This window comes from Nannospalax galili, unplaced genomic scaffold, assembly GCF_000622305.1.
Source record: "Nannospalax galili isolate Female #2095 unplaced genomic scaffold, S.galili_v1.0 scaffold634, whole genome shotgun sequence".
NCBI classification, from domain to species: Eukaryota; Metazoa; Chordata; class Mammalia; order Rodentia; family Spalacidae; genus Nannospalax; species Nannospalax galili.
In genome coordinates this window covers 2255858-2269087 of record NW_008336853.1, presented here as the reverse complement: position 1 = coordinate 2269087, position 13230 = coordinate 2255858, and the positions used below count along the sequence as shown (strand labels likewise).

General features: G+C 51.0%; 1 protein-coding gene across 1 annotated transcript; it reads left to right on the top strand.

The window, feature by feature from the left end:
* The first annotated feature begins 5057 nt into the window (after positions 1–5057).
* On the top strand, positions 5058–9103 carry Gpr142 (G protein-coupled receptor 142). Its single transcript, XM_029562727.1, has 3 exons — positions 5058–5151; positions 5924–6082; positions 8232–9103. Exons 1-3 carry the CDS (start codon positions 5058–5060, stop codon positions 9101–9103), a joined length of 1125 nt encoding a protein of 374 aa, XP_029418587.1.
* Positions 9104–13230: the final 4127 nt, after the last annotated feature.

Below are 13230 nucleotides of genomic sequence, written 5' to 3'. Positions count from 1 at the left end.
CACATGACCCCCGTGTTCACCTCCCTGGAAATCTTCTTTGATCAGCTTCTGTGTAATTTCCAACCTTTCCCTTCCCATAGTTCCAAGGAGACATACAGCATATGCAGCAACCCCAGTCCATCTGTAGGGAAACTGAGGCAGGGAGTTAGGCTGCAGTCTCAGTTAGACAGCACAAGAGGAAAGAAAGGCAATGGAGAAGGGAGAGTGAGGGTTGCAGTCCTGTGTGTGCGTGTGTATGTGTGTGGGGGGCGTACATGTGTGGTGTGTGCATGTGCCTGTGTGTATGCCTATGTTTATGTGTGTATCTCTATACACACATGAGTGGGATATGCATGTGTGGTTTGTGTGTTTGTATGTGTGTATATAAAACGTGTGTTTGCATCTGTGTGTATGATGTGTGTATGCATGTGTTTCTACATGTTTCTGTGTGTGTGTAGGATGTGTATGTGAAGTGTGCGTGATATGAGTGGTCAGTGTGTGTGTGTGTGATGTGTGTTGTGTCTGTGTTTGTGTTGCTCAGACCTCACCTTTACCTGGTACCAGCAGGATTTACCCCAGCCCCTTGTGACAGTGGCTCCTTTGAGGTTGGTAGCTGAAGGTGGATGGCTCCTGGGAGAGCTGAGTTTCTCAGGCCAGGTCCTGCACTGGGAATTAATTGGAACTTTCTGCTCTTGCTCTCTGGATCCCAATGCCCAGCTCAGTGTGCTGACTTCTGTCTCTTTCTGGTGCGTGGAGACCCAACAGCTTCACCTCCTGGAGCCACAGAGAAAGCGAGAACTGGGTCTGGCACCAATCTTGTCCGGGTTGGCAGGATTGGAGATGCCTAGCTTAGCGGAAACACCTCCCAGCTGACTCAACTTTCGTGCCTGGTCTCCCTTGTCCAGAAGCACCATCCACTGGCTGGCCTGCCTCCTCTTCTTGTGGGCTACACCACATCCAGGCTCAACCCAGGAATTCACAGCTTCTGAAAGGGGTGCTTTCCCCCCGTTCCCCACCCTGGGGACAGCCTAGCTCCTGTGCACAAGGTCCATCAACAGAAATGTTAGGGATTGGAAGACCCACTGCTCAGATGATTGCTGTTGGGTAGGCCCTCTTCTCTCCTGCCTCCTTGGGGACTTGCCAGTCTCTCTTGAAGCCTGGCCACCTGTGCTACCCCCTAGGCTCCACTAAGGAGTCAGAATTCCCAGGGGCACGCCAACTGATTGTTATGGACACCCCAAGCTAAGATCCACCTACCAGAGTGAGATAGGTAGCATTTCAAGCGTGAAGGGTCTTATGTTCCCAAGAAGACCCAGGAGGGTCACCTCTGACTCCCCACCTCTGATAGGCCCCTCCCTGATTCTAACCTCCCTCAGCTCTGCCACTCCTCTAAGGATATAGAAACTGGCTTTATAAATAAAGTTACCTGTGGCTACACGTGTATGTATGTGCTGTGTATTCATACACGTCTATGAGGTAGGGATATCTGGGGGCAGGAGAGGGCCAGAGAGTGCTCACCCTCACAGTCTTCAAGGTGATAGATGCTGTCATAGCTTCATTTGTCACCTTGACACACCTGGGAAGAAGGAACCTCAACTGAGGAGTTTCCTTCATCGGACGGGCTTGTGGCCATGTCTGTGGGGCATTTTCTTGATTGCTAACTGGTGTAGGAGGGCCCAGCCCACTGTGAGAAGTGCCATCCCTAGGCTGGTGGGTCCCTCATGGTCTGGAAGCTCCTTCCTTAAGAGCAAGTCTAGAGAGCTCACAAACAAGAACCGTTCCCAGAGAGGAGCCAGCGGAGTGTGAGTTCCTGCCTCGGATGCACGTATGCCGCCCACGTGACTCAGCCAGAAGCTGGAATAGCCAGGAGTTAAGTATCTAGAGTTCTCCCTGGCTTTGGCTACACAACCCCAAGCTAGCTCAATTGGAAAGCTAGTTGAGACCCAATAACCAATCTCCCTTGAGCAAGGTATCTCAGGGGGTCTAGAAGCAACTGGAAAGTTTCAGAAACTTGGGACAGGAAAGGAAGTTTATGAATCTGCAAAGTGGGGATCTCTCACTGGCACTGGGCTGTGGGAACATGGAGGATGGGTGGACCTCACGCCCAGCCCACCTCAACCCAAGTGTCTTCTGTTCTGGGTTCCACTCGTGCATGACTCAGTTCACTTAGGAGGAAGGATTCATGAGTTTAGGTTCTGGGCCCAACACATCCAGTGGGCTCACCAAGGATAAATAAAGATAAAGGCTATGTGTCATGGTATATACCTGAAATTCCAACACTTGGGAAGTAGAGGTACAAGGATCAGGAGTTCAAAGTCAGCCTTAGCTACATAGCAAGTTTGGGGTCAGCCTGGGCTACATGAAACTTAAAAAAAAAATAAAGAGGACTCTTTCCCTGAAACCACTCACATGCTGTGGGCAGCACAGCCTCTTACTTGGCCAGCATCTCCCATCATGTCACTCACCTAGTTGGAATGCCCATCCTGATCTAAGAGCCATCCATCTGGACCATTCCTCCATGGAGTTTTACAGCTTACAGTGGCCTCTCCATTCCCACTGACACAGACACCATATAGGACAGAACCTTCCCACCAAGAGGGGACACCTCACCTCTGAACAGGCTGTGTGCCTGCTGATGACTTGGTAGCCCTGTCCCTGTCATCACTGTACCCAGTCAGATGCTGCCACTGCCCTGTGTGATGGTGCTGGGTGTCTCTCTGGCTCCTGCAGACCCCAGCTCTTGCTTTGTGGGCTTCACTGTTATTGACAGGTATAACATTACCTGTGGGGTGCAAAGGGTCCTGGGACCTGCCTGTCTAAACAGATACACCTTCACCTTGTGGTTTCTATGGCATAGGCTCTGGAACTCACAAAGACAGGGTCTTGCTACATAGCTCAGGCTGATCTGGAACTCACAGTCCTCCTGCCTCTGCCTCTGAGGCACTTTCTGAGGAAGACAAATGGACTATGTCTCCTACACAGAAACCAAAGCACTTCTTGTCTCACTATGCAGGATGGCTGAGGTCATCTTAGGTCATGCAGGAAGTAGCATCTATGACAAAGGCCCTCGAAGGATGCATGCAGGTCTGGGCAGGTACATTCGGTTATCCCCCACAATAGGCCTTCCACAGGGAGGGACCAGGGGAGAGGGGAGGCTCGAGTAGCTAAGCTACTGTACACATGAAGAGGTATCCTCTCAACTAAACTCCCCTCTTTGTCTCTGCCTTTTCCTTGCCCCAATCCCAAGGTCTCCAGTTACCTGTATAGGACACAGGAGAGCTAAAATTGAAAACACCAGCCGGGCATGGTGGGGCACACCTTTAGTCCCAGCATTCAGGAGGCAGAGGCAGGTGGATCTGTCTCACTTGTGCCATTAATGTCATGGGAAAATTAAAAGCCAAAGGAAACTACTACCTTTGTAATCCCGGTCTCCAGGAAGCCGGCCTTTAAGCAGGCGCCTTCAGAAAGACTGTAGCTGAGATCTGGTGCTTATGAGGTGCCAGCTGTCTTTATTTCCCCAGTGCAAAGCTGTCTTTTAAAAAAAAATTTTATAAAAAAAAAAAAAAAAAAAAAAAAAAAAAAAAAAAGAGAGAGAAAACATTACTGCACTACTGTCTGAGGAATACTTAAGCTTTTCAATAAACTGTACAGCCTACAATATATATATTATATATTATATATATATATATATATATATATATGAACAGTTTAGGTAGCCCTCCTTGACCTCAGACATGGGTGGTCTTCCCAGCTCTTTGAAGGGCGGCCTGTCCATGGCAGAGGGAGGTGGCAGCCTGGAGGATTGTCTGTGATGCTAGCTTTCTGATGCCGAAGTTCCTAATCTGTATCTGGGGCCCTGTCCTAAGCAGATAGCCCTTGCCCTACCGTTGCCCAGGGTTCCCCACGGAAGCCAGCAGGACTCTTGGAGGGATGCAGGATCCCTATGTAGCCACCAGGGGGCAACAAGTCTTCTGCTGTGATTGAGGGTGGTCCTTGGGTTCAGGGTGGGTTGGCTCCAACCCCAGAGGTGGAATCCACCTTAGGGAGCTAGAAAACGCTCAACATTCCCTGATACACTTTATGGTACAGTTTTAGAGGCTAGACCATGGAAAGCAATTCCAGGCTAGGCCTCAGTTCTATACCCCAGGTAGTCCCCTGGGTGCTTGTGTCCTGGTACCCATGGTGTACTGGCCTGGTTACTCCTCTCCCAGGTGTAGGGAGTTGCTGGCAACAGCTTCCATCTTCTTCAGAGCGTTGCTAGCACCAGCTGGTGTTTGCTTACCAGAGAATGCTGTTCTTGAGAACTATTCAGCTCTGCTAGGACAAGGAAAACAGCAGCTTGCTAGACCAACAGGATCCTGTGTTCCCCATGTTGCCGGCCCTTCTCCCAGGGAGCACTGCATATGACCTCCTGCTGTCCTTCCCTCCAGCAGCACCCCAAGTCAGCCTAGACCTCATCCCATTCCTTGAGGTCTCTGCAGGTGGGACCCCTTTGAACCTAACCCCTCATGCCTGCCTGGGAATCTGACTCCTGCCCGCAGCAACCTCCCTCTTTGGCCTGGTGCTGATCACCCAGCTCCAGGATACTAATAGCCTCCCTTCCCACCAGCAAGGGACTTTCATCATGTTGATGCCCCTAGAAACACCCCCCGAATCCTGCCTTCTCCAAAGTCCTCACCCTGAGTGTGGCTGTCCCAACTGAGAAGACCCGTGTGCCATGGGCCCTGGGATACAAGACAGTTATCCAGAGCCAGGCCCTGCTGCCCTGCCTCCTCACTTCACTTCCTTTTCCTTTATTAGGTAGATTTACCCCTTTAGGCGAGCCCTGGCCCCAGCCTTTCTCTCCTGAAGCCTCTACCCAGCAGACCCTCACCCTGCTAGTGGTTTTGCTCCCACAGTATCCACTGGAGAGTCATCGGCTGCAGCCATCGCCCCTCCCTCTCCCTCCCTCTCCCTCCTCCCTTCTTCTCCCGGCACCCTCACTCTCCCACTTTCTGCACCAACAGGCTCAGAGCTGCTGGGAGAAGCCTGAGGCAAACTACTCACTCAGAGAGCCAGGGTGAGGGATACAGAGGGCAATGCTTCAAGATGGCTGTGGAGAGCCCCAGGAAAAGCTGCTGGTGACCTGGGGCTCAGGACCTGGGAGCATGGGACTTGGGGTACCAGAGAAAGGTAAAGTATTTTTAAATGGGAAGGGGGGACTAAGGTGGAGGAAGGAGGGAAGAAGAGACAGGTGAGGGACATAAAGGCTAGGGATGGAGAGAGTGAGACTGCTGATAGAGGGGGTAGTGAGGCAGGAGAACTGGCCTTCACTGTCGGGGGAGGGGCTCTCCCATTCATCTTCAGCAGGAAATCAGAAGCTGGACGTTAAAACCTAAAGAGACTTAAAGTGTAGTTTGAGGGGACCAGAGGCCAGAGCAGGTATATGTAGGGCCCCCATTCTGTACTGGCCCGAAGCCAACTGTGCCACCTTACCCTGGGACTTGGTTTCCCCATCTGACCATGTGAGCATCAGTAGTGGCAATCTCTGAAGAAGGATGCTCTTGGCTTAGGAAAGAGGGGATACTGGTCACAGTCTCTCCTGAGAGAGCAGGCGGCTGTTAGATGGAGCTGAGCTGCTGCTGGGAGCCACCATCGGTCAGAGTCACCCAGCATTGATATGAGTGCTGCAGTTATGCGTCCACAACGACCGCCGTGTGGCCTGTTTCCCTGGTGGCGGGAATGATGATGTCGGGGGAGCAATGCCACTGCGATCAATAGGAGAGCAGACTGGGGGTGGAGGGGGTGGGATTTCCAGGGCAACAGAGATTGCATTTGAGTGGGTCTGTCTCAGGGCTCTCCACCGAGAACAGAATAGAAGGACCTCAGGGTCAGGCAGGGGCTGCTGTTGAGCCCTACTGAAAAGATAGTAACTACCATAACCCTGCTTTTCCATCCTTCCTAGCTGGGCAGCCACAAGTGACCCTACTGCCCACACCCAACGGGAGTGGGCCAGGACAGGATGTGGACAGTTACTGGCCAGAGAGCCCAGAGAGGTCAGCCTGTGTGGCTGGTGTCATTCCTGTCATCTATTACAGTGTCCTGCTGAGCCTGGGGCTCCCTGGTGAGTGGGGAGCCAGGGTCTGGGACCTCATGCTGGGCCAAAAGTGGGGTTCTCTTTCAACTGTTCCTAATCCTCTCTGGTGCCCTCCTAAGACCTAGGACCCTAGATGCCACCTCTTCCCTTGCCTTTATGGGGGAGGGGAGGTACTCTGGGTCACTAGGGAGCAAAGATCGAGGAGAGTCACAAGTGAGGAACTAGGAACTGGGTTGCTCAAAGGTAAATGAAAGGTCTCACCAGATCAGACAGCTCACCTCTATGGCAACAGTGCATACTGTTGAGGATCGGGTCTGAAGCCCCTGTGTAACCCATGGCATAGAGCAGAGCCTGAGTGAGGTGGGTGGATGAGTGGATACAGGAAAGGCAAGTGGCCTTGTTTGGTAAATAAACCCACACCTGGATCCCAGGGCACATTTATTCTAGACGATATAGAATGCCTGGAAAAGATCTAGGGTGGAATGCCTCAGCAGGTGGACACCCACCTAGGTAGGTCCACCTAGGTACTTCGAAGGTGGTCCACAGCCTGGGCTGTGGATGGGCCAGGGGGCAAGGCTGGCCTGATTACCTAGGCTGACAAATTGAGATTTTTGCCTTGATTGGGCAATCAAGCACCTATGACATGCTAGGCAAGTGCTCTGTACTAAGCTATACCTCCAGTCAGCTGGAGGGCTAGGGTGGAGCTCAATTATAGAGTATTTGCCTAGCATGCATGAAGCCCTGGGTTCGATCCCAGCACCACATAAACTGAGCATAGTGGTACATGATTGTAATTCCAGCACTTGGGAGGCAGATACAGGAGGATCAGAAGTTCAAGGTTATCTTCCATTCTCCAACTATATAGGGTGTTTGAGACATGAAGCCCTGTCTCAAGTAGCTGGATGCCGGAGAGATAGCTCAGTGGTTAAGACCACTTGACGCTCTTGAAGAGGACCTTGGTTTGGTTCCCAGCACCCACGTAGTGGCTCACAAGCATCTAACTCCAGTTCCAGGGGCTCTGACGCTCTATTCTGGCTTTTGTGGGAACCAGGCATGCATGTGGTGCACAGCTATATGCATGCACATAAAATAAAAGTAAGGGGCTGGAGAGATGGCTCAGCGGTTAGGAACACTGGTTGTTCTTACAGAAGACCTGGGTTGGAATCCCAGCACCCGCATGGCAGCTAACAACTGTCAGTAACTCCAGTTCCAGGGAATCTGACAGCCTCTTCTGTCCTCCGCGGGCATTGCACAACATGGGTGCACTTGCATACATGCAGGCAATACACTCATACACATAAAATAAAAATAAGAAAATATTTTTTAAAGTAAATAAAGGCCGGGCGTGGTGGTACACACCTTTAATCCCAGCACTTGGGAGGCAGAGGCACGCAGATCTTTGTGAGTTCAAGGCTAGCCTGGTCTACATAGTAAGTTCCAGGACAGCTGGGGCTACAAGGAGACCCTGTCTCAAAAAAGACAAAAAAAAAAAGTAAATAAGTAAATCTTTTTAAAAATAGTAGATAGAATTGCAAGCTGATTTTAAATATTGGACATTAAAAACAAAAAACCAATAGATAGATGAGGGGCTGGAGAGAGAGTTCAGTGGTTAAGGGTACTGGCTGCTCTTGCAAAGAACATGGGTTCAGTTCCTAGCATACAAATGGCCACTAACAACCATCTGTAACTGCAGTTCCAGGGTCTCGAACACCCTCTTTCTGGCCTTCTCAGGCACTGCATGCATGTGGTGCACATACGCACATTCAGGCAAACACTCATACACACAAAATGAAAATAAATCTAAAAAAGAAAAAGGAGCTGGGGTACAGAAGAGACCGAGGCAAGAGGATCATGAGTTCAAGGACCACCTGGCTACAGAGAGTTCTGAGTCAGCCTGAGAAACTTAGTGAGATCCTTTCTCAAAATACAAAATGAAAAAGGCTGGCTGGGCTGGTAACAGAGCTCCGTAGTATAGCACTTGCCTAGCCGCGGTTTGGTGTGCACTGCAAGCAGTGGGCAGGGGGAGGGACTGGTGGTGGAGGGACTGAAAATAGCAGTCAGTGCTTTCCCTAGCACTGGCAGGTGGGGATGGACCACACCAATGGCAGGGAAGGGAAGCGGAATCCCACCACCCCCTCTAATGCCTCTGACCTCTCCCCTCCATGACCTGGGTCAGTCAACCTTCTGACCACAGTGGCCTTGGCCCGCCTTGCTACCAGGACCAGGAAGCCCTCTTACCATTACCTCCTGGCGCTCACAGCCTCGGATATCGTCACGCAAGTGGTTATCGTGTTCGTGGGCTTCCTCCTACAGGGAGCCGTGCTTGCCCGCCAGGTGCCCCAGGCTGTGGTGCGCACAGCTAACATCCTGGAGTTCGCTGCCAACCATGCCTCGGTCTGGGTCGCAGTGCTGCTCACGGTGGACCGCTACAATGCCCTGTGCCGCCCCTTGCGCCACCGGGTCACATCGTCCCCAGGCCGGACCCGCCGTGCTATTGCTGCCGTCTTCTGCACTGCCCTGCTGACTGGCATCCCTTTCTACTGGTGGCTGGATGTGTGGAGGGACGCAGACCCCCCAAGCACTATGGACAAACTCCTCAAGTGGGCTCACTGCCTCATCGTCTACTTCATTCCCTGCAGCATCTTCCTGGTCACTAATTCAGCCATCATCCTCCGGTTCCGGAAGAGGGGCCAGAGAGGGCTGCGGCCCTGGATGGGTAAGAGCACAGCCATTCTCCTGGGTGTCACCTCACTCTTTGCCCTTCTTTGGGCACCCCGCATCGGTGTCATGCTCTACCATCTGTATGTGGCCCCTGTCCACCGGGACTGGAGGGTCCACTTGGCCTTGGACATAGCCAACATGATGGCCATGTTCAACACAGCAGTCAACTTTGGCCTCTATTGCTTCGTCAGTAAGACTTTCCGGGCCACAGTCCGACAGGTCATCCATGATGCCCACCTGTCTTGCACCTTGGGGTCACAGCCAGAGGCCATGGTGGTGGAGCCTGTGCTGAAGTCTATAGGACTCCCCAAAGGGGCAGGATTGTAGGAGAGGATCAAGCCATGGATCCCAGGGGGCTAAGGGCCACCTGCAAGGTGAAAACATCTGAGGTTGTACCCAATGGAACTTGACCAACTTTGAAATCTGGGGGAGGGAGAAAGGTTTCCCTTTGGGGTGGCTCCGAGTAGAAAGGAGAAAAAGAGCTACCTCGTAGGTTATAAGCTTCACCCCAATTTCCATTTTCTGGGGGAAAGGATAGGGCTCTGCTAGCCGTGGGCTCACTACAGCAGCTGCTGGGGCTTTCTACCTAACACATATAGGGTGAATGTTATTGTTCGACAAATAGATGAATGGAAGGATGGATGGATGGATGGATGGATGGATGGATGGATGGATGGATGGATGGATGGATGGAGGCATTCATGATGTAAACCACCTCCAACCCCCTTTCTGGGCCTGAATCTCATTCCCTGAACCAGTGACCTCTTTGGCTTCCAGTGGTGATGTTCGAGTCTGAAAAGGAAGATTCATCAGCAGGGACTGTAGGCCTTTCCTGGGCTGGGGGAGCCAGTGTGTTTGACTGAGCAGTGAGGGGTGGCTAGTTGAGGAGTAAAGGACCCCAGAGGCATATGGGAAGGTGGTGGTCTTAAAGCAAGATTGGATAGCTTCAAGCCTATCCCACCTACCTTTAGGGAGAAGCAATCCCTTTGGTCTCAGACACCCCTATTTGATTCTGAATTGTGGCCTGTGCCGGCACCAAAGTTGATCAAGGACAGGCTGGGGACAGCAGGTTTTGTTTGCCGTTATCTCAGTCCAGAGCACCAAGAGCATGGGGGTGGGGGGCTTAGCTGAGTGCAACCCCTGAGCCTTGGAGGTATTTCTTCCAGCACAGGGAGGCAGGCAGTGGCTGAGCTGATGGGGTTAGAAAGCCTCTGCCCCACCCCTCTCTGACCCTGCTGGGCCCCTGTTGCTGGGGCTGGGGCTCAGCTGAGAGAGCTGAGCAGATGGAACTTCCACCTGCTACAGGCCTTGGGTAAACACATTAGAGGCTGAGCTGGGGCCCCTTTCAGCTTCTCATTCAGACCGAACTGACCTCTCCCCTTACTGGGAGGTTCAGGCCAGGCCTCCACCTACCTCCACCCTCACCCAGTGAGGTAACACAAGCTAAAGAGCTGACGTGTGCCAGGCACACAGTCAGTACAGAATAAATGCTGTTTTCCTCCTTTCGTCTCTTACTTCTGGGAACAGGGACATCCAGACACAGGGCTTCTACCACATCCCAAAAGAGAATAACACAGGGTATCTTTAGCCCTTAACCACCATCCTCAGTTCCATTAAGCTCTGAAAAGAAAAATGTTGTTCCAAATGTGTCACAAACACAATGTAGTGACTCCACCTGACTTGAACTGAGAGATGATGTCTAGTCTTTAATTTTAATTTTATTTTTATATGAGTGTTTTGCCTGCATGTATGTAAGTGCACCATGTGCATGCAGTGCCCTTAGGGGCCAGAAGAGGGCATCGGGTCCCCTGGACCTGGAGTTAGCCACCATGTGGATGCTGGGGACCAAACCCAGATCTTTTGCTAGAGCAGCCAGTACTCTTAGCCACTGAGCAGTCTCTCTAGCTCTGACATGCTGTGTAGTCTTGATGTAGCTGTGATATGTGAATATTCACAATGCTGCTCTAGACCACTGGGGGCCGAGCAGTTGCTATGGCTACACCTTGGTGGAGTAGATGCCTGCATGGTGTAGGCCACCTAGAACCTTCCTCTGCCCTAAAATCCTCTGCTTCTGAGACACACACAGTGCTGAGGTGAGAGAGGGGATTGGGGATTTGAGAGTGGACTCTCCTGATGCCTGGGGTGGCCATAGACTGCCACAGTGGACATTTGAACATCGAAGTCTCCAGTGTACACAGACAGATGTAGGGCAGGGTGGATGCATAGGGCTCTGTTCCCTGCTTAGACAAAGGAGGGACAAGTGTAGGACAAGGGAGGAGGAACCCCAGGGCGAATGGATGGTGTCTGCCAGCTCAGTCCAGTCTACCCTCTACAAGGAGTCCCTGGGAAGAAAGCAAAAGTTCCCTTGAATCAAAGACAAATGGAATACCTGGGAAGGGCCTTCTTCATCTTCTGTGGGAAACCTTAGGAACCCTTCAGGAGAATGCTCAGGAGTAGGGACAAACAAGTGTATTCATAGACAGTAAGGACAACCAGGCCAGCTAGAGGGTACCTCTTCCAACTGGCAGGTGGACCATCTCCAGGGAGACCAGAGTAGACAAACGTTCTCAACTATCCCAGGGCATTGGTGAAACCCAAACCTTCCTCCAAACAGTTGGGGAAAGTGCTGTTGAGACCTGTACAGAGGGGCACAGGTGGGGACTTGGAGCTTCCAGAAATCAGGTGCTAATGTTAATGACCCCATTTATACTCACAGGCTGGGTACTGTCAGTGTTTTCAAATGCCTATGCACTGAATTGCAGCCACTTTGCAGACTGCTGAAAAGAAGGCATAGGGAGACTACCTGGCATGCCTACAGCCCCAAACCTGGTCCTGAGCAATGCTAAGACTTAACCCCAGCAGGCTCCTGGTCTAGTCAGCACACGTCAGGTGCTCAGAGATGCAGAGGAAGGGCATCTCAGGGATGCTTTGTACTGCATCTAACCTTTTAGTCCTGGGCTTGTCAGACTTTGGAGCCAATATCATATCTTCCTAATAAAATGCTTTAGGTACTGGGCATGATGGCACACACAGGTGGTCCCAGCTTCTTAAGAGGCCAAATCAGAAGGATCCTTTGAGCCCGGGAAGTGAAGGCCAACCAGGCAGCATATCCAGACCCTGTCTCAAAATAAGTAAAAAAATGTGGGGCTCAGGAGATGGCTCAGTGGAGAAAAGTGGGTAAAAGCACCCAAGTTCGGATTCCCAGCAGTCACATAAAAGTCAGGCAGGCACGGGCAGCCTATCAGTGACTCTAGTGCTAGGGAGACAGAGACGGGGCAAGCTGGCAGCTAGATGAGCTGAACTGATGAGCTCTGAGTTCAAGTTAAGAGACCCTGCCCGGGCAGCGGTTAAGACCACTGGCTGCTCTTGCAGAGGACCCAGGTTTGATTCCCAGCACCCACATGGCAGCTAACAACCATCGGTCACTCCAGTTTCAGTGGATCCGTCGGCCGCCTCTGATCTCCAAGGCACTGCGAGACACGGGTCAACTTACAAACATGCAGGCAATATACTCATACACACAAAATAAAAATTAAAAAATATATTAAAAAAGAGACCCTGCCTCAATATATAAGGTGGAGAGTGATTGAGAAAGGAATAAATGTTTATATTCCAATGTCACCCTCTGACCTCTACATGCATGTACATATATGTGGGTGCATACACATGTAAACACAAATACATACATGCATGCAAAATTTTTTTAAAGTTAAAAATACATTGAGTCACACGACTGGAGAGATGGCTCAGCAGTTCAGAGCATTGACTGCTCTTGCAGAGGACCTGGGTTCGATTCCCAGCACCCACACAGCTATTAACAACTGTCCATTACTGCAGTTCCAGGGGCTCTGACGCACTCTTCTGACCTCCGAGGACATTGCATGACATGGGTGCACTTACACACATGCAGGCATTACACTCACGCACATAAAATAAAAATAATAAAATTTTTGAAAATGCATTGAGTCACAACTCCTTTCTCACATTTTTGTAGCCAGGTGTGATGGTATGGTACACACTTGTAATCTCAGTACTGGGGAGATGTAGACAGAAGGCTCGGGAGTTCAAAGCCATCCTCAGCAATATAGGGAATTTGAGGGTACCTTGAGCTATATGAGACCCTGTCACAAAAAAATAATTTCTAAAAAAAAGAGATTGTCACTTTGGTAAGTGCATTACTGAAATGTAAATGAAAAAAGTTTTCTTTTGTCTTTTTGAGACAGGATCTCCCTGTAGCCCCAGCTGTCCTGGAACTTGCTATATAGAGCAGGCTGGCCTCGAACTCAGATCTGCCTACCTCTGCCTCCCAAGTGCTGGGACCAAAGGCGTGTGCCTCCATGTCTGGCCACATACATGAAAAATATTATCAAATTTGTTCTTAGCAGGGCATGTTGGCACACATGTGTAATCCCAACACTTGGGAGAATGAAGCAGGGGGATCAAAAGTTTGAGGC